Source organism: Pleurodeles waltl, chromosome 3_1, assembly GCF_031143425.1.
Source record: "Pleurodeles waltl isolate 20211129_DDA chromosome 3_1, aPleWal1.hap1.20221129, whole genome shotgun sequence".
Lineage (NCBI taxonomy): Eukaryota > Metazoa > Chordata > Amphibia > Caudata > Salamandridae > Pleurodeles > Pleurodeles waltl.
This window is the reverse complement of record NC_090440.1, coordinates 325,500,907-325,520,999: the sequence shown is the minus strand read 5'-3', so window position 1 is coordinate 325,520,999 and position 20,093 is coordinate 325,500,907. Positions and strand designations below refer to the sequence as shown.

At 47.4% G+C, this 20,093-nt stretch overlaps 1 protein-coding gene across 2 annotated transcripts in view; it reads left to right on the top strand.

Annotated features, from left to right (window-relative positions):
- The window catches only part of DMXL2 (Dmx like 2), a 1,615,381-nt gene that overhangs the window by 1,086,114 nt on the left and 509,174 nt on the right, over positions 1–20,093 (top strand). For both annotated transcript variants that reach the window (XM_069222485.1, XM_069222484.1), the window contains exon 32: positions 17,858–18,059. In XM_069222485.1, the coding sequence (XP_069078586.1) occupies positions 17,858–18,059 (202 nt within the window). The remainder of the gene's footprint in view (positions 1–17,857; positions 18,060–20,093) is intronic.

Sequence of the window (20,093 nt, the reverse complement as noted above, 5' to 3'; positions counted from 1 at the left end):
AAAGTATGAATGTATCTGCACTTCAGGGTAGCATCCAAGCACTACCAGTACAAAGTCTTACCCTTCGGCCTCCAACAGTCTCTTGAAATGTATGGCAGTATTTGCAGCACATCTGAGACAGAAGTGCTTTTCGTCTATCCATACCTAGATGACTGGCTGAACAAGAGTGCCTCCCAGAAGTAGCACAATTGCATTATCAGGTTTGCCTCCAAACTCTGGGCTTACAGATCAACATCAAAACACCCACACAGATATCAACTCAAAGCATCTATTACCTAGGACACTGGATACAAACCATGCAAGAGTGTATCCGTCGGAGGAAAGTTTATACTCAATTGAAATGAAAAGTCAAACTTTCCTCTGTGCTCCTCACCCATCAGCCAGACAAGTGGCATCGCTACTGGGATCAATGGCCTCCTGCATTTTCCTTGTTCCCAATGCCAAGCTGCACATGAGACCCGTACAGCATGTTCTGGAAGATCAGTGGTCTCAATATTCCAACCAATGAAACAACAAGATACTTCTCACAAGGGAAGTCAACAATCACTCCGATGGTGGATGCAGAAACAGCATTTACGGATAAGAGTTCCTTTTCACCAGGCCCTTCCTACACAAACTTTGATCACAGATGCTTCCTCTCAGGGTTGGAGGGCTTACATGGGCCCCTTACAAGTTCAGAGCCTGTGGTCCGACAAGGAGCAACTTTATCATATAGACATGTTGGAACTCAGGGCGGTCCATTTGGCACTGAAAGCCCTCTATCCTTCCATTCAGATGAACTCTCTGCATGTTCATATGGACAACACCACCACAATGTATTATCTGAACAAGAAAGGAGAGACCCGATCATAGACCCTATTGTTGGCAGCGCAAGCAATTTGGAAGTGGCTACTGGCCAGAAACTTGACGATATTGGCAGTTAACCTACCAGAATCGTTGAACACCCAAGCAGATTTTCTGAGCCGTACGTATGGAGAAGATCACGACTGGGTTCTAAACGACGACGACGTTCAAACTATTTTTCAGGAATGGGGCCACCACAAATGGACTTATTCACAGACGAAGCAAACAAAAAATGCCCAAGCTTCGCGTCCAGGTTTTACCGACCAGGGACAAATGGGAATGCCCTTTTAATCAACTGGTCAAAACGTTTTCTGTATGCGTTTCCTTCCATTCCTCTAATTCCGAAGGTCATCAATAAGCTTTACAGAGCTAGGACCATGATGATCCTACTAACCCCTGCATGACCTCGCCAGTTGTGGTACACGGACCTACTCCATCTGTCAGAGAAACCACACATGAGATTGCCATGCAGACCGGATCTCCTTCACAAACTTGAGGGAACATACTCTATCCCAACCTTTTTTCATTGAGCTTGACAGCATGGCTCCTGAATTCCTGTAATATAGTCATCTAGGTCTTTCACAGGAATGCATGGGCATTCTCAAGGAGTCCAAATGACCAATAACGAGATATTCAAATGTGTTTAATGGAAAGGATTTTATATGTGATGCATCCAGAATAATTTCTATCTGATTCTGGGGCAGGAGGATGTCATTTTACCTTACCTCATCCATCTGGCAAAATTAGGTTTGTGGTTTTCATCGATAAAGGTACATTTTGCAGGTATAACTGCTTATAGACGATTGCCTTCTGAGAAATCTTTGTATCGAATGCCTGTTGTTTTTTTAGAGGGTTTAAAAAAATGTTCCCCCGTTCGTTCACCGTCTGCTCCCTGGGAGCTAAATGTGGTACTTTTGAAACTGGTGGGTCCACCCTTTGAGCCCATACATAATTCTTATCTACAGCATATGCATGGAAAACAGCGTTTCTTCTAGCTATTACCTCAGCCAGCAGAGTAAGTGAAATTCAGGCTCTCTGTGAAAAAGAGCCTTACACAGTGTTTCAGGACAATATGGTAGTTATGAGAACCCTTCCTAGTTTCCTGCCAAAGATGGTTTCTGATTTCCATATTAACCAGAATTTTTCGCCCCCTACATTTTTTTTCAAACCATCCACACCTGCAGAACGAGCTCTAATAATCTTTAGATCTAAAAAGAGTTCCGAAATTCTTTGTGTACAAAACAAAAGACATTAGATGCTCAGATCATTTGTTTGTGAACTATGGTCCAATGAGAAAAGGCATGGCTGCTTCTAAGCAAACTTTCTCTAGATGGATAGTTTTCTGCATTATGTTTACCTAGCAGTTGGAGAACAAGCTTTTGGCCACCAGACCAAAAGCCCATTCTACAAGAAAAATGTCCCTGTGTCCGAAATCTGCAAAGCAGCGACGTGAAGATCGGTGCATACTTTGACAAGACACTCCTGTCTCGATTCAAATACTAGAGCAGACACCCATACGGGACAGGCATCATAATGAAACCTGTTTAAATAAAGAGCTCAACTGCTGTAGCCTACTCTAGCTTTGTCTGCAAGGGCATGGGATGAGCTTGCTCCTCTGTTCAATGCTTATGACTATTGATGAGGATCCCCTGGAAGAGAAGGATAAGTTACTTACCTGTAAGCCTAGTTCTCTTCCAGGGGAATCCCCATCAAAGTCATAAGGAACCCTCCCACCTCCCCGGACGAACCTGGCATACAGCAGCTCATGTTTTAGTGGAGTGTCCCTTTCTTCACTCCACTGTTAAAAAATAACTGATCTGTCACCTTTTTCTGACCTCTGATTTGTGTTCCGGCGTCCCCTTGGGTGGGAATAATTCAGTGCTTATGACTTTGATGAGGATTCCCCTGGAAGAGAACTAGGATTACAGGTAAGTAACTTATCCTCCCATTTGAGAGCACCTGGAACGCTGGTCAAACCAAGGGGACAGGAACCCTCCTCAGGTAACAGGCTAAATTTGCTGCAGAAGCGTTACAAGCTCCATGCAAAAGGAAAGCTGTTTACAAACCATCGAATGGTTCACAGAAGTCTTACATTCGATGCCGCTAAGAAATACCTCCTTCATGCCTTTGAAACATTTGTACGAAAAGGGTAGCTCATGAATGTAACTATCTCCCAGCCTTTCATATCTGCCTACAGGAGTGTGTTTCAAGCAGGATGTGAATTGAAGTGTTGAAATAGGCAAATTAACAACCGCATGAAATAGTCAGAAAGCAGATGGTATTTCCACCACAGTAAAAAGCAACTTAACTTTTCAGTATTAAGCCTAAGATGGCTTCTTTCTTAGCCATTATTTGTTGTTGTCGCGTCACATTGAATGTGGTAAACAAGTCCTTAGCCCTGACAAAATGCCATGGAACAAGACAATTTTTAAATGTCTGTAGTGTCCAGGAGAATGAAGTGTTCCTTTACAGCATCTAGTAAGGAACTTTTTACCCATTGCTGGCCTACCTTTCCTACCCTGTATGTTGTCAAAATACCTGAATGTTCTGATGACACATAGTGAGGATCTGGTCTCTTCGCTCTTAATATCCCCAGTGGAGTTTACAAAATGCGCATGACAACTGTTTGTATCTACTGCCCACAATAACCACCCGCCAGGACGTGAAGGTTTTGTGTTAAATGTTCCATTTTGAACCCATCCATCGAACTGGTCTTCAGTTGCATTAATGTATTTTTGCCAAATTTTATGGGAGTGGGATTACTGGCGCATTTAACTCCTTAATTTTCACCAAGCGTAAGCAACTTGTCTTCTGCACTGTCATTTAAAAATATAATTTGTAAAGGTATCAGACATGCTCTAAATAAAGCTTCCCTTCCCTGTATTTGGCATTTTTTTTTTCCCCAAACACCCTTCAAGTCAATCGACTTCATCGCCTTCTATTGCCAACCTGGAAACAAAGGAATCTGAATAAATCTATTTTTTATCAGTCAACAATACATTGTGCATTTCCTCTGAGGGCAATTTAAAATAATAGGACACAGCATCTTGAATATTATGCCCAGAAAATATGCGAACTTGTCCATATATGCTTTAGAACTCCCCACTGGTGGGGTAGGACAATGTTCCCATTGTGTATAATTAAAAATAATAGTATAAAGTGTACACTGTTAAAAAAATAGCCAACCAGAGGACCAGGAGTGGCTATAGCGCAGAACCCTCAAGCATCTCAGTGGACGACTAGCTTCATCATCGGGAACGCTCTTCACCAGGCTGGTGCTGCAATGCATGGTGGGCTCCCCAAAGGGAGCTCCTAACCATATAGCTCTCTAAGTAGCAAGTACATCCAGGTTAGGTGGATGAGGACCTTATTATAGGATCCAACACAAACCGGATAGAGTGATACAGAAATAAAATTGAGGCTCCCGCACCCATGGTATATGTATTTGCATTTGTGCAGAATTATGACTTTTCATTTATTCACAAGTCTTTACAGAAGTAGACCAGGAAATTGTACTCTTAAAAATATTTTTGAATTGTATTTTACCACAAGCAAACATGCATGTGTAGATTTGCTCATGCGAGAATCTATTGAGCGTTTAGAAGTTTACTTTCCCCAACCCTGGAAGAACTTTCACTTCTGCCTTTATCTTGAGTAAATTTCCAACCTTTCTCAGTATGGGAGAAGAGCTGGTGAAAGCCATGCAAGTTAGTAGGTTTGCACAGACTCAAAGGCATTCCAACCCTGGAACTATTGCTTTACTGTTCCTTCAGCCCCAGTATGTAGATCTGTGGAAAGGTGGAAAGGTGGCATAATAATGAAATTGCTGGTATTAAAGCCCTACTATATTATTAGCCCTGGCATATTATCAGATCTCTTATATAATAAGTTTCTGACATAATTTGTTGCCACACTACATGATACGAACGGGACAAGTAGATTTTTTATTTCAAAGAACAAGGAGATTGATGATGCAACCTGTCCCATGGACAAGCAGATATTTTATTAATTTCCACACCCCTGTCCCAGACAATCTCATCAGGAATTGGTATAGTTGAGATGTTCACTAGGGACAAATCCTGACTGACCTTATGTGCAGAAAAATGTGGTTTTAGGACCTCATTCACCAGTTCGTCTGCTGAGCGTTCAGGAAGATAATGACCACGGATCAGTAAGAAAAAGTCGATGACAAACCCAATCCAAAGAAGAAAGGCAAGTAAAGTTAATAAAAGCCACAGATAGTTCCATGGATGAATGAGATAGTTTTGTATAAGCTAATTTATCAGCTTACGTACTCTTGACAATGGTTTTGCAGAAGAAGTGGATTAGTCAAAAGAGGAATCATCTAGATACGCAAAATATCCAGAAGCAGTTAGTGCAAAAACTGGAGCCATGTTAGGAAGTGGAGAACTAATAGAAGTCTCCCTTGGTTGTTCGTAGTAAACTATGCCATCCTTTTCAGTTTCATTTGAGTAGTAGTGCTTGTTACCTTAGTCGTTTCTTGTAACAGATGAAGACAGTGGTACTAATGAAAGATTATTTATCACCCTCCCTAAGCTCGGGTAAGTGTCAGCATTGCTGCTCAAAACCTGTAGAGGAAAATCCTGGTCTGTAGTGAGAGGGATTCCGGAAATACACAGGAGGTCCACTAGGTTTGCTGTGGAAGATCGGCCATATGGTGTAGCTTGACATTATCAAAGGAGACAAAGCGATTTTCTTTTGATCCAGACAGCGGTGGGAGAATAACAGTTCTGGTACCTTGTGTAGGAAGTTGGCTCTGTATATACTATTTCAAAGTAAGAAATAGTGTGCACAGAGTCCAAGGGTTCCCCTTAGAGGTAAGATAGTGGCAACATTAGATAATTCTAATGCTCTATTTTGTGGTAGTGTGGCCGAGCAGTAGGCTTATCAGAGGGTAGTGTTAAGCATTTTTTGTACACACACAGGCAATAAATGAGGAACACACACTCAAAGACTTACTCCAGGCCAATAGGTTTTTGTATAGAAAAAGTTTATTTTAAGAACCACAGGTTTAAGATTTGCTGTAAACACTTTAAATGCAAGGTACTTCACTTAGATGATTTAGGAACTTTGAATAAAAGCAGTATCATATACAGTCTTTGTAAAAATGGCAATAAGCTATTTTCATAGTGGACACAGTGCAAAAATCCACACTTCCTGGGGGAGGTAAGTAAATGTTAGTTTGTGAGGTAAGTAAAATACTTACAAGTCTCAGTTCTGGGGCATAGGCAACCCACCGTTTGGGGTTCAAGGCAACCCCAAAGTTACCACACCAGCAGCTCGGGCCGGTCAGTGCAGGGGGCAAAGAGGTGCCCAAAACACATAGGCACCTATGGAGAACAAGAGTGCTCCGGTTCCAGTCTGCCAGCAGGTAAGTACCTGCATCCTCGGGGCAGACCAGGGGGGTTTTGTAGAGCACTGGGGGGGGACTGAAGTAGGCACACAAAACACACCCTTCAGCAGCACAGGGACGGCCGGGTGCAGTCTGCAAATCAGGCGCCGGATTTCAGATAGGAATCAATGGAGGGACCCGGGGGTCACTCTTGCGGTGCAGGCAGGCACGGGGGGGCTTCTCGGGACAGCCACCACCTGGGCTACGCAGAGGGTCGCCTGGGGGTCACTCCTGCGCCGAGGTTTGGTTCCTTCAGGTCCGTCCTGGGGGCTGTGGGTGCAGTGCTGGTTCCAGGCATTGGGTCCCTTGTTACAGGCAGTTGCTGTCAGGGGGAGCCTCTGGATTCTCTCTGCAGGCGTTGCTGTGGTGATTCAGGGGGGTAGTCTCTGGCTACTCAAGGGTTCACAGTCGCTGGGGAGTCCTCCCTGTCCTCTGGATCTCTAGCTGGGGGCTTCGGTTGCAGAGTGTGAAGTCTCACGCTTCCGGCGGGAAACGTGCAGTCTTTGAAAGTTGCTTCTTTGTTGCAAAGAATTAGCTAGTTTTGAGCAGGGCTGCTGCTCACAGGAGTTTCTTGGTCCTTTAGTCCAGGGCGTCGGGTGCAGAGGGTGAAGTCTCACGCTTCCGGCGGGAAACGTGCAGTCTTTGAAAGTTGCTTCTTTGTTGCAAAGAATTAGCTAGTTTTGAGCAGGGCTGCTGCTCACAGGAGTTTCTTGGTCCTTTAGTCCAGGGCGTCGGGTGCAGAGGGTGAAGTCTCACGCTTCTGGCGGGAAGAGTGAGATCTTTAAAAGTTGTAAGAAAGTTACAAAGTTGTTGCTGTTGTTGAACAGAGCCACTGTTCACGGGAGCTTCTTCGTCCTTTGGTTCAGGGCAGTCCTCTGAGACTTCAGAGGTCGCTGGTCCCTGTCGGATGCGTCGCTGGTTGCAGGTTTTTCGAAGTTGGAGAAAGGCCGGTAGAGCTGGGGCCAAAGCATTTGTCGTTGTCCATCCTGCAGGTTGCAGGAATCTAGTTTCCTAGGTTCTGGGGTGCCCCTAAATACTGAATTTAGGGGTGTGTTTAGGTCTGGGAGGGCAGTAGCCAATGGCTACTGTCCTTGAGGGTGGCTACACCCTCTTTGTGCCTCCTCCCTGAGGGGAGGGGGGCACATCCCTAAACCTATTGTGGGAATCCTCCAAACTCGAGATGAAGAATTTCTAAAGGCAGGGGTCACCTCAGCTCAGGACACCTTAGGGGCTTTCCTGACTGGTGGGTGACTCCTCCTTGTTTTTCTCATTATCTCCTCCAGCCTTGCCGCCAAAAGTGAGGGGAGTGGCCGGAGGGGCGGGCATCTCCACTAGCTGGGATGCCCTGGGGTGCTGTAACAAAAGGGGTGAGCCTTTGAGGCTCACCCCCAGGTGTTACAGTTCCTGCAGGGGGAGGTGAGAAGCACCTCCACCCAGTACAGGCTTTGTTCCTGGCCACAGAGTGACAAAGGCACTCTCCTCTTGTGGCCAGCAACATGTCTGGTGTGTGGCAGGCTGGCAGAAACTGGTCAGCCTACACTAGAAGTCGGATTGGTATTCAGGGAGCATCTCTAAGATGCCCTCTGGGTGTATGTTACAATAAAGTGCATCAGTGTGCATTTATTGTGCTGAGAAGTTTGATATCAAACTTCCCAGTTTTCAGTGTAGCCATTATGGAACTGTGGAGTTCGTGTTTGACAAACTCCCAGACCATATACTCTTATGGCTACCCTGCACTTAAAATTTCTAAGTTTTGCTTAGACACTGTAGGGGCATAGTGCTCATGCATATATACCCTCACCTGTCGTATAGTACACCCTGCCTTAGGGCTGTAAGGCCTGGTAGAGGGGTGACTTATGCCACAGGCAGTGTGAGGTTGGCATGGCACTCTGAGGGGAGTGCCATGTCGACTTAGCCATTTTCTCCCCACCAGCACACACAAGCTTTTAGGCAGTGTGCATGTGCTGAGTGAGGGGTCCCCAGGGTGGCATAAGACATGCTGCAGCCCTTAGAGACCTTCCCTGGCATCAGGGCCCTTGGTACTAGGGGTACCAGTTACAAGGGACTTATCTGAGTGCCAGGGTTGTGCCAATTGTGGAAGCAAAGGTACAGCTTAGGGAAAGAACACTGGTGCTGGGGCCTGGTTAGTAGTGCTCAATGGCACTCCAACGCTGCTCCATGGGAAGTAACCTCCTGCAAATAAAAGCAACAGGCTGGTCAAGGCCATCATCATTTGTTTGGGACAGGACTGCTCCTATCCCATGTTCAGAGGCATCTGTCTGCACAATGAACTGCTTAGAGTAATTTGAGATTTCAAAACTGGTGCTGTACACATTGCTTGCTTCAGGGTGTCAAAGGCCTTTTGACAGTCCGCGGTCCAGTTCACTTTCTTTGACATTTTCTTGGAGGTAAGTTCTGGGAGGGGTGTCACTATTGATCCATATCCTTTCACAAACCTATAGTACCCAGTGAAGCCAAGGAATGCCCTGACTTGAGTCTGGGTTTTTGGAGCTACCCAGTCCAGAATAGTCTGGATCTTGGGTTGGAGTGGCTGAAATTGGCCTCCACCTACAAGATGTCCCAAGTAAACCACGGTACCCTGCCCTATATGACATTTAGATGCCTTGATAGAGACTCCTGCTGCTTGCAGGGCCTGCAAAACCTTCTTCGGGTGGACCAGGTGATCCTGCCAGCTGGAGCTAAAGACAGCAATATCATCAAGATAAGCTGCACTAAAGGACTCCAAGCCAGCAAGCACTTGATTCACCAACCTTTGGAAGGTGGCAGGGGCATTCTTTAAGCCAAGGGGCATCACAGTAAACTGGTAGTGCCCATCAGGTGTAGAGAATGCTGTTTTCTCTTTTGCTCCTGGTGCCATTTTTATTTGCCTGTACCCTGTTAAGTCAAAGGTACTTAAGTATTTGGCAGCACCCAATTTGTCAATCAACTCATCTGCCCTTGGAATGGGGTGAGCACCTGTCTTGGTGACATAATTAAACCCTCTGTAGTCCACACAGAACCTCATCTCTCTCTTGCCATCTTTTGTGTGAGGTTTGGGTACTAAGACCACTGGACTAGCCCAGGGACTGTTAGAGTGCTCAATCACTCCCAACTCCAGCATCTTGTGGACTTCCACTTTGATGCTTTGCTTAACTTGGTCAGACTGGGTACACAGGTGTGTCTGACTAGGGGTTAGGGAAAAGAGCTCAGCAAGCTGCTGGAGGACTTGCCTGCAGTCAGCCTGCTGTTGCCAGAGAGGGTGTCTGAATAGATCACTCAATCTACTGTGCCATCTTTAGGGTCAGTGGGGAGGAGAGCAGGGAGAGGTTCACTCTCTGCTTCCTGGTCCTCATCTGTAACCCTCAACATGTTTACATCTGCCCTGTCATGGAAGAGTTTGGGGCGTTTAACATGGATCACCCTTTTGGGGGTCCTGCTAGTGCCTAGGTCCACCGGGTAGGTGACCTGACTCTTCCTTTCTAGAACTGGGTAAGGGCCACTCCATTTGTCCTGATGTACCCTGGGAGCCACAGGCTCCAGAACCCAGACTTTCTGCCCTGGCTGAAACTCAACCATTGCAGCCTTTTGGTCATACCACATCTTCTGGAGTTGTTGGCTGGCCTCAAGGTTTTTGCTTGCCTTTTCCATGTGTTCTGCCATCCTTGAACGTAGGCCTATTCCATAGTGCACCACATCTTGTTTAGGCTCATGGAGAGGTCTCTCCCAGCCTTCTTTTACAAGAGCTGGTGGTCCCCTAACAGGATGGCCAAACAGAAGTTCAGAGGGTGAAACCCTACTCCCTTCTGAGGCACCTCTCTGTAGGCGAAAAGCAGGCATGGCAAGAGGACATCCCATCTCCTTTTGAGTTTTTCTGGGAGCCCCGTGATCATGCCCTTCAATGTCTTGTTAAATCTCTCAACAAGACCATTGGTTTGTGGATGATATGGTGTAGTGAATTTGTAAGTCACCACACATTCATTTCACATGTGTTTTAGGTAAGCAGACATGAAGTTGGTACCTCTGTCAGAAACCACCTTCTTAGGAAATCTCACTCTGGTAAAAATATCAATGAGTGTTTTGGCTACTGCAGGGGCAGTAGTGGGCCTAGGGGGAATTGCATCAGGGTACCTAGTAGCATGATCCACTACTACTAGGATATACTAATTCCCTGATGCTGTGGGAGGTTCAGGTGAACTCACTATGTCCACACCAAACCTCTCAAACGGGAAGCCCACCACTGGAAGTGGAATGAGGGGGGCCTTTGGATGGCAGCCTGTCTTGGCACTTGCTTGACAGGTGACACAGGAGCTGCAAAACTCCCTTACCTTCTGGGACATATTGGGCCAATAGAAACGGCTGACTAATCCCTCCCAAGTCTTGGTTTGTCCCAAATGCCCAGCAAGGGGAATGTCATGGGCTTAGGTGATGATAAAGTCTCTAAACTCCTGAGGCACTGACACTCTCCTAGTGACACCAGGTTTGGGATCTCTTGCCTCAGTGCAAAGGATTCCCTCCTCCCAATAGACCCTGTGGAATCCACTGACACTTCCATTGTCTTGCTCAGCTGCTTGCTGTCTTAGGCCTTCAAGAGTGGGGCAAGTCTTTTGTCCCTGGCACAGATGTTCCCTTGAGGGTCCCCGTGGGCCCAGGAGCTCTACCTGATAAGGCTCCAGCTCCGTGCTCTCGGTTCCATTAGGGGATAGGACATCCTCCTGGGAAGAGGTGTCCTGTTTCTTTTGCTGTGTAGAAGCTGGTTCCCCGGTCTTCTTTTCTTTTCTCTTGGAAAGTTGGGCCATTATACCAGACTCCAACTCTTCTTTTTCACCCTGTGCTCTGCTCTGTGCTCTCGTCTTAACACCCGCCAGTTCAGGGATACCCAGCATGGCTGCATGGGTCTTGAGCTCTACCTCCGCCCATGCTGAGGACTCCAGATCAATCCCTAGTAAACACTCTACTGGAATTGCCGAGGAGACTACCACCTGTTTCAAGCCAGCAACCCCTCCCCATTCTAAAGTCACCATTGCTATGGGATGGACTTTAGTTTCATTGTCAGCATTGGCGACTGGATATGTCTATCCAGCCAGATACTGTCCTGGGGAAACCAGTTTGTGTGTCACAATGGTGACACTGGCACCTGTATCCCTCAGGGATTCTACCTTATTCCCATTTATCAAGAGTTGCTGCCTGTATGTTTGCATGTTAGGCGGCCAGGCAGCTAGTGTAGCTAAATCCACCCCACCCTCAGAGAATAATGTAACTTCAGTGTGAACCCTGATTTTCTCTGGGCACACTGTTGATCCCACCTGGAGACTGGCTATTCAAGTGCTAACTGAAGTAGTAGTTGTGGGACTTTTCTTGGGACAAAGTTTTTACCCCTATACCCATTTGTGGACTATGAAGAGGCTTGGGGCCCACCCTCCTGAGCCGGTTTTTGGGGCTCTTGTGAAAACTTTGTTTTTGTCCTTGGATGTCTCACCACCCTTCCAATGGGGAGGCTTTGTGACCCCTTTCTTTTGGTCACCCCCTGTGGAAGTCTTGATCACCCTTGTCTTGACCCAGTGGTCTGCCTTCTTTCCCACACCTTTTGCCTGATATTGATGCCAACTTTGATTGAAAGTGTGCTGGGACCTTGCTAGCCAAGCCCCAGGGCCAGTGTTCTTTACCAAAATCTGTACCTTTGTTTTCACAATTGCACACCCATGACTTACAGTTAAGTCCCTTGTAAAAGGTCCCCATGGTACCAAGGGCCCTGTGGTCAGGGAAGGTCCCCAGGGGCTGCAGCATGTGTTTTGCCACCCTGGGGGACCCCTCACCAAGCACATGCACACTGCCTTTGCAGCTTGTGTGTGCTGGTGGGGAGAATAAGGTAAAGTCGGCATGGCTTACCTGTGGCATAGGTAAGTCACCCCTCCATCAGGCCTTACAGCCCTAAGGTAGGGTGCACTATACCACAGGTGAGGGCATAGCTGCATGAGCAATACACCCATACTGGTTCTAAGTCCATTCTTAGACATTGTAAGTGCATTGTAGCCGTATTGAGTATATGGTCTGGGAGTTTGTCATCAGGAGAAAAAGGCAAAGTCGACATGGCACCCCTCTCAAGGTGCCATGCTCACAAACCAATGCCTGTGGCATAGGTAAGTCACCCCTCTAGCAGGCCTCACAGCCCTAAGGCAGAGTGCACTGTACCACAGGTGAGGGCATAGCTGCATGAGCAATATGCCCCCACAGTGTCTAAGTCCTTTCTTAGGCATTGTCAGTGCAGTGTAGCCATATCAAATATATGGTCTGGAAGTTTGTCATTACAAACTCCACAGCTCCATAATGGCTTCACCGATTACTGGGAAGTTTGCTATCAAACTTCTCAGCCCAGTAAACCCCCACTGATGCCAGTGTGGGATTTATTGACAAATGCATCCAGGGGGCAATTCTTTTTTTATATATACTTTGAAACCCCAGAACTTCATAATCAGGTAAGTAGATTTTTGAGCATAAATACTTTGCAGTTTCAAAAATCAACACTTAATGCAATTCTTCAGTTCAGCAAGGTTAGTGCAATTTTTCAGTTCAGCAAGGAAAACAAGAATGCAGTTTTGTAGGTAAGTACGCAACTTACAAATCCAGACTTCGGGATTTTCAGTCAACACCAGGCAAGGTTCAAACCAGTGCCAAGAGTGCACCCCTAGCGACTCAGGGCGGAGGTAAAATTTGGAGTCGGTGACCAAAGTTTACCAATAGAGAATGGGGGTGAATGAAGTTGTGTTGCTCACTGGTGAGTAAAGCGGTGAAAGGGGTCGATTTCCTGGGGTTGAGGTAACTACAAGGGAAGCTTCAAGGCAGCCAAACGTACACCTTCAGCGGCACAGGGGCAGCTGGGTGCAGAACGCCATCACACCATCGGGCACCAAAAGCAAGTAAATGGGGGAGATTAGTTTTGGAAAAAGACTGCAGGCTCCGGCCAGGAGGCTGAATGAAGAAAATCCACAGCTGCGTAACAAAGGTAAGTTCTTAAGCTAGGGAGCGTAGGGACACCGGCCCAGCTCCCCAAGCCTCAGAGGATCCAGGTGCTGGGGTGCCCTTTGGCATCAGGAACAGCTTACCATGCAGGTTGTGGTTAGAGGGTGTAGGAAAGTGCCATCTTGCCTGGCATGTTATCCCCATTTTCACTGTATGTATGTTTGTTTTTGCCTATGTGTCACTGGGATCCTTCTAGGCAGGACCCCAGGGTTCATAATGTATGCCCTGTATGTGTTGCCTGCGTGGTGCCCAACTGTATCACTGAGGCTCTGCTTACCAGAACCTCAGTGTTTATGCTCTCTCTGCTTTTTAAAATTGTCACTGCAGGCTAGTGACTAATTTTACCAATTCTCATTGGCACACTGGAACACCCTTATAATTCCCATGTATATGGTACCTAGGTACCAAGGGTATTGGGGTTCCAGGAGATCCATTAGGGCTGCAGCATTTCTTTTGCCACCCATAGGGAGCTCAGACAATTCTTACACAGGACTGCCACTGCAGCCTGAGTAAAATAACGTCCATGTTATTTCACAGACATTTTCACTGCACATAAGTAACTTATAAGTCACCTATATGTCTAACCCTCACTTAGTGAAGGTTAGGTCCCAAGTTACTAAGTGTGTGGGCACCCTGCCACTGGATCCAAGCTAGCCTGGCTGATGAGGGGTGAAACCCCGAACCGGTCCCAGGATGCTTGTTTCCGTTCCAGTGAGGACCTGGCTTGGCAGTTCGGTCTGGACTGTTCCCATGAGGAACAGGGTCAAGACTGATTTGCATATGGCTGGGTCCAAACTGGGGTGGCATGGTGAGCAAAAGAACGATGGATTAAACCCAGATCTATGACTGGGGGTGAGTGTTTGACAATGTTCAGCATTCCGTCCATCACTTGTTGTTTTTGCTTTGTCGCCCTAAGTGGGAAGGGTATGCCCAGGCGTGGGTCCCGTGCTTCCCATGCCACTGGATTCAAGCTAGCCTGGCTGATGAGGGGTGAAACCCCGAAACCGGTCCCAGGATGCTTGTTTCCAGTCCAGTGAGGACCTGGCTTGGCAGTTCGGTCTGGACTGTTCCCATGAGGAACAGGGTCAAGGCTGATTTGCATATGGCTGGGTCCAAACTGGGGTGGCATGGTGAGCAAAAGAACGATGGATTAAACCCAGATCTATGACTGGGGGTGAGTGTTTGACAATGTTCAGCATTCCGTCCATCACTTGTTGTTTTGGCACCCTGCCACTAGCCAAGGTGTCCCCACATCGTTCAGGGCAAAGTCCCCGGGCTTTGTGAGTGCCGTGGCACCATTACACGCGTGCACTATATATAGGTCACTACCTGTATGTAGCGTCACAATGGTAACTGTCGCCCCAATACCATTCTGGTATTGGGGGACAATTCCATGCATCCCCGGGTCTCTAGCACAGAGCCTGGGTACTGCCAAACTGCCTTTCCGGGGTTTCCACTGCAGCTAGTGCTGCTGCCAACCCCTCAGACAGGTTTCTGCCCCCCTGGGGTCTGGGCAGCCCAGTCCCAGGAAGGCAGAACAAAGGATTTCCTCTGAAAGAGGGTGTTACACCCTCTTCCTTTGGAAATAGGTGTGAAGGGCTGGGGAGGAGTAGCCTCCCCCAGCCTCTGGAAATGCTTTGATGGGCATAGATCATGCCCATCTCTGCATAACCCTGTCTACACCGGTTCAGGGATCCCCCAGCCCTGCTCTGGCGCGAAACTGGACAAAGGAAAGGGGAGTGACTACTCCCCTGACCAGTACCTCCCAGGGGAGGTGCCCAGAGCTCCTCCAGTGTGTCCCAGACCTCTGCCACCTTGGATTCAGAGGTGTTGGGGCACAATGGACAGCCCTGAGTGGCCAGTGCTAGCAGGTGACGTCAGAGACCCCTCCTGATAGGTGCTTACCTCTCTCAGTAGCCAAGCCTCCTTTCTCAGTAGCCAAACCTCCTTTTTGGTCTATTTAGGGTCTCTCCCCTGGGCTATTCCTCAGATAACGAATGCAAGAGCTCACCAGAGTTCCTCTGCACTTCCCTCTTTGACTTCTGCCAAGGATCCACCGCTGACTGCCAGGGCGCCTGCAAAACCGCAACAAAGTATCAAGAAGACAACCAGCAACATTGTAGCGCCTCATCCTGCTGGCTTTCTCAACTGTTTCCTCGTGGTTCATGCTCTGAGGGCTGTCTGTCTTCACCCTGCACTGGAAGCCAAGAAGAAATCTCCTGTGGGTCGACGGAATCTTCCCCCTGCTAATGCAGGCACCAAACTTCTGCATCACCGGTCCTCTGGGTCCCCTCTCATCCTGACGAGCGTGGTCCCTGGAACACAGAATCTGGGTCCAAGTGTCTCCCACAGTCCAGTGGCCCTTCTGTCCAAATTTGCTGGAGGTAAGTCCTTGCCTTCCCACGCCAGCCAGTAATCCTGTGTACTGCGTGATCTGCAGCTGCTCAGGCTTCTGTGCACTTTTTTGGGTTTGTGTACATATAATTTGTGTATATTACTTACCTCCTAAGTGACCTTAGATACCTTTGGCATATTGTCACTAAAATAAAGTACCTTTATTTTCAGTAACTCTGAGTATTGTGTTTTCTTGTGATATAGTGCTATATGATATAAGTGGTATAGTAGGAGCATTGCATGTCTCCTAGATCAGCCTAAGCTGCTTTGCCATAGCTACCTCTATAAGGCTAAGCTGCTAAAACACCTCTATTCTACTAATAAGGGATAACTTGACCTGGCACAAGGTGTAAGTACCACAAGGTACCCACTATAAGCCAGGCCAGCCTCCTACAGAGGGAGTCTTCAATTTGAGGCTGCAGGCTTTGATGCAGAGACCGACAGGGGTCATCCCATGGTGGACTTGGACTCAGAATTGCTGGGGATCCTTCAAAGGATTGGTGGGCCACTTGGACTCGGGCTGTGGGCTTTGGGTGCAGAGATGGGTCTAGAGGCAATTTCGCAGTTCCTCAGGGCAGAGTTATTTTCTTTCAAAGTTGGTTTCTTCTTGAAGAGGTCCGCTGTTCTCAGGAGATTTTGATCTTTGTCGAAGGCAGGCAGTTCTCCCAAAACTTTGGAGGTCACTGCGCTGCAGAACAGGTTGTCTTTTGGTTATGGATCGTCGAGGGCTGCAGACAGGTCAGTAGGGCTGGGGTCAAATCAGTTGGTGTCTGTAGTCTTCTCTGCTGGTGCGACTCTGTAGTGTGCGGCTCTTCTTAGGTCTTCAGGAATCTGAGTTCTAGGGTTCAGGAGTGCCACCAAAACACTGAATTTAGGGGCGTTACAGTGTGTCCAGGTAGTAGCCAATGGGCTACCCACCTTTAGGGTCAGTACACCCTTTTTATGCCCACTTCCGTTGGGAAGTGGGCATAACCCTAGTGGCCGAACTCCTTCCAAACAAGATGGAGGAATTTAAAAAGTAGTGTCCACTTCAACTCGTCCACCTTAAGGTAGGGATGGGCATGAAGTGTGCACTCCTTCTAGTTTAACTAATTTTCCCGCCTTTGCCGCTGCCAAAAGGTGCGTCAGGACAGCGGGGTTGGTCATCTCTATCATCTGGAGAGACCTGAGTTGCATTACAAAAGCGGGCAGGGCCTTTGAAGCTCCCCGCCCTGGAATTTCCGTCCTACCTGGGAGAGGAGGCCACACCTCTACCCAGACCAGGCCTCTGCTCTGAGTCCTCGAGAGCGTTGGCTTTCACCACAGGGGGCAGAACTCTGTCTAAGGTGTCTGCATTGGTTTTGACCAGTCCGTGTCCACGCTAGGAGTTGGTAGGGTTTGGTGCCCCCTGAGTGCATGTATTATTAAATCCATAACTGGATTAAGTGATGGTTTATTAATACAAGATAGTTGATACCAAACATACCTATCTTCAGTGAAGCCATTGTGTAGATTGGGAACTTGTAGTGATCAGTGTCCAGCATGTATACTTAAAACGGCATCCCTGTTCACTTACTATGTCTGACAAAGACATACCACGGGCATATCTGCTCATGCAGATATGCCTTCACATGTAATATAATGTACTCTGTCTTTAGGGCTGGAAGGCCTGCTAGAAGGGTGACATATATATTGCATGCAGTGTAAAGGGGACAGGACACACAGGCTGTGTGCCATGTTGCGTTTTCATTTTAGTTCTGCACCAAGACACGCAGCCTGCGAAAGCAGCACTGTGTGCACTTAGAGGGTCCCTGAGGGTGGCACAATTCGTGCTGCAGCTCTCACGGGCCTTCCATTAGTACCCATGCCCTAGGTACCAGGAGTATTAGGGACTTATAGTGGTAACTAAAGGTTTTGCCAAATGAGAAAAACAATTGTGTAGATTTGGGGGAAGAGATCTGGCTCTGGGGACGTGTTTAGCAGGGACCCAGTGCACTTTCAATCGAAATTGCACCAGAAACCAGGCACAAATTGTGTGTGTGTTTTGGGTGGGGGGGGTGGACCATGTCAAAAGAGACACTTTCCTGCACTATCTCATTTACTTTAGAAAACAGTGATCCAATCATGCTGCAATAGTGTTATAAAATACACTATACGTATATATCAAGTGTATTAGCTCTGCATTGTTGATTTTTCTTTGAATTATTGTAGATCTCCCTTTAACTTCACCACTGGGAATTGCTGTGGTAAAGACTATGGAAAACTGGGAACAAATCCTTCAAGAAAAAATGGATCAATTTGAAGGGCCGCCTCAAAACTACATTAATACCTTTCCAAGCGACCTCACAGTGGCAGCAGGACCAGCCATACTTCGTCACAAAGCAATGCTTGAGCCTGAAAATACCCCTTTCAAGTAAGAAGTGAATGCATTATTTAGCTTTACTTTATTTAGACTGAACCTGATTTATTACTTTTTGAAAATGAACAAACACTAACATAAACGGTTTTCAGTTAAATCATTTGAAAAACAGGTTTGTTTCAATGTACATTTTGTTATTAGACTTATTAGTGCATAGGTTGCATTGCAGATATCACACCTACATGCAGACCAGTTGATGTGAAAATTGTGAGAATGTGGAGTGTTACTTTGTAGGAGGCTGGCTCAGTATATGGTTATATGGTATGCACCTATAGGTGAGGCACCCTGTACTGAGTCCAGGTAGCCCTTAGTGATAGTTTAGGCGGTTCTAGATAACCAGAGCTCTCATAAGGGTAGCTGTGGAGAGCAGCTAAGGCTTATCTGGGAGGGTGTAAAGTGTTTGCAAACACCACAGAGGTCAGTCAGTGATGTACACACAGGAAAGAACCACATCAGTGTTACACAAATAGGTTATATTTATTGTAACACACACTGTAGAACTAACTTTGGTATATCTCCTAATCTGAGATAGTTAACAACAGGTAAGTAAAGGCATAAAAGAACATGGGCCCATATTGGGTGGGTGGTAGCAAACCATAAACAAAACAAAAAAATGGGAATGCGCCAATCACTCCCAACCCACAATCACTCAAGGACCCTTAGGACTGGGGAAATACTAAAACCCCAAAGGAATGTTGGTAGGATTCCCCAGTTGCCCATGTGCAGAGTTGTAATTCCGGGTCACTGTCCATAGGATAACATGGGGAAGTCGTGGTTGGAGTTTTAGGACCCTTCCCAGAGGACCCTGAGGAAACCCATTGGAGCAAGGGAAGTTGGATAGTCTTAGATACCCAAAACAGTGGAGTACCTAAACCGGGGATCCTTGGTGGATAGAGGTGCCATAGTGTTGGAACCTCCTGTTGAATTCACTAGGGACCTTCGTTGTCCATCTGGTGTTGTGACTGGTGGACCAGTTCAGTGGACCTACGTGTGGATTCCTGAATAGGAGGACCTAAGGAAAGAGGGGACAGAGTCCAGACCACCTGGAGGTGCTCAGGCTTTGCAAGAGGGAAATGACCTCCGTTCTTGGAAATTCTTTCCTGTAGGATGGTGGACAAAGAAGTGCAGCTGTCGAGTCCAGGCGATGCAGGAGCATCCCAGGAGTCGTCCACCAGCTGTCCTACGCCAGTCGCCGAATTGTAGAGGGGTCAGTGGTCAGCGAGACCACCAACAGGCCTTGGCAGATGCAGGGACGCATATCACAAAGTTTGCAGGACTTGTGGGGAACAGCAAGGTCCAGGTGACCCAACCTTGACAGGTAGGTCAGGGTCAGCACTTATCAAGCAGAAGAGCAAGGAGGAATATTTGGAGCCCCCAGCAGGACCCTCTGGCAGCAGGCACAGGGAGTCAATGGGAGGGTTCAACAGTACAGCAAAGAGGGATGCCCATATTGCAGTAGTTGCAGAGAGGATGTCATTCTGGGAGCTGGTGCATGCTGGAGAGCGGGCTTCCTGGAGCTAGAATGCCTTCAGACTGAAGAGCCAACAAGTCTTGGCAACGACAAACGGACACGGTACACAGGAGTTCCAGCCAAGCAGCTCCAGCAAGGGGCCACAGACGTACTAGTTGCAAAGAAGATAGGTTGGACCTCTGGAGAGCCACAGAACCACCACCTGTGTTGTAGAGCCTCAAAGAGTCTGTGGGAAAGCAGGTTCCACAAGCCAGCCGGCATCTTTGAGATGCCTGCAGATGCAGAGGAGTGACTCCTTCACTCCAGGGGAGATTCCGTCTTGCTCTCCTAAGTGTAGGCAGAGTCCCTGTGACTCTGGAGGATGCACAGGGTTGCAGAAGTCTTGCAAAACCTGGAAACAAAGTTGCAGTCATTGCCCTCCTATTAGTTACAGTCTTGTTTTGGTTTTAGCGAAGAACAGCAGCGGTTCCAGTGTCCTGAGGAAGACTTGCAGATGGTTCCTGAAGTCTTGCAGATGAATCTTCCATCTCAGGGGACCCCTTTAGTAACCCAGGAAG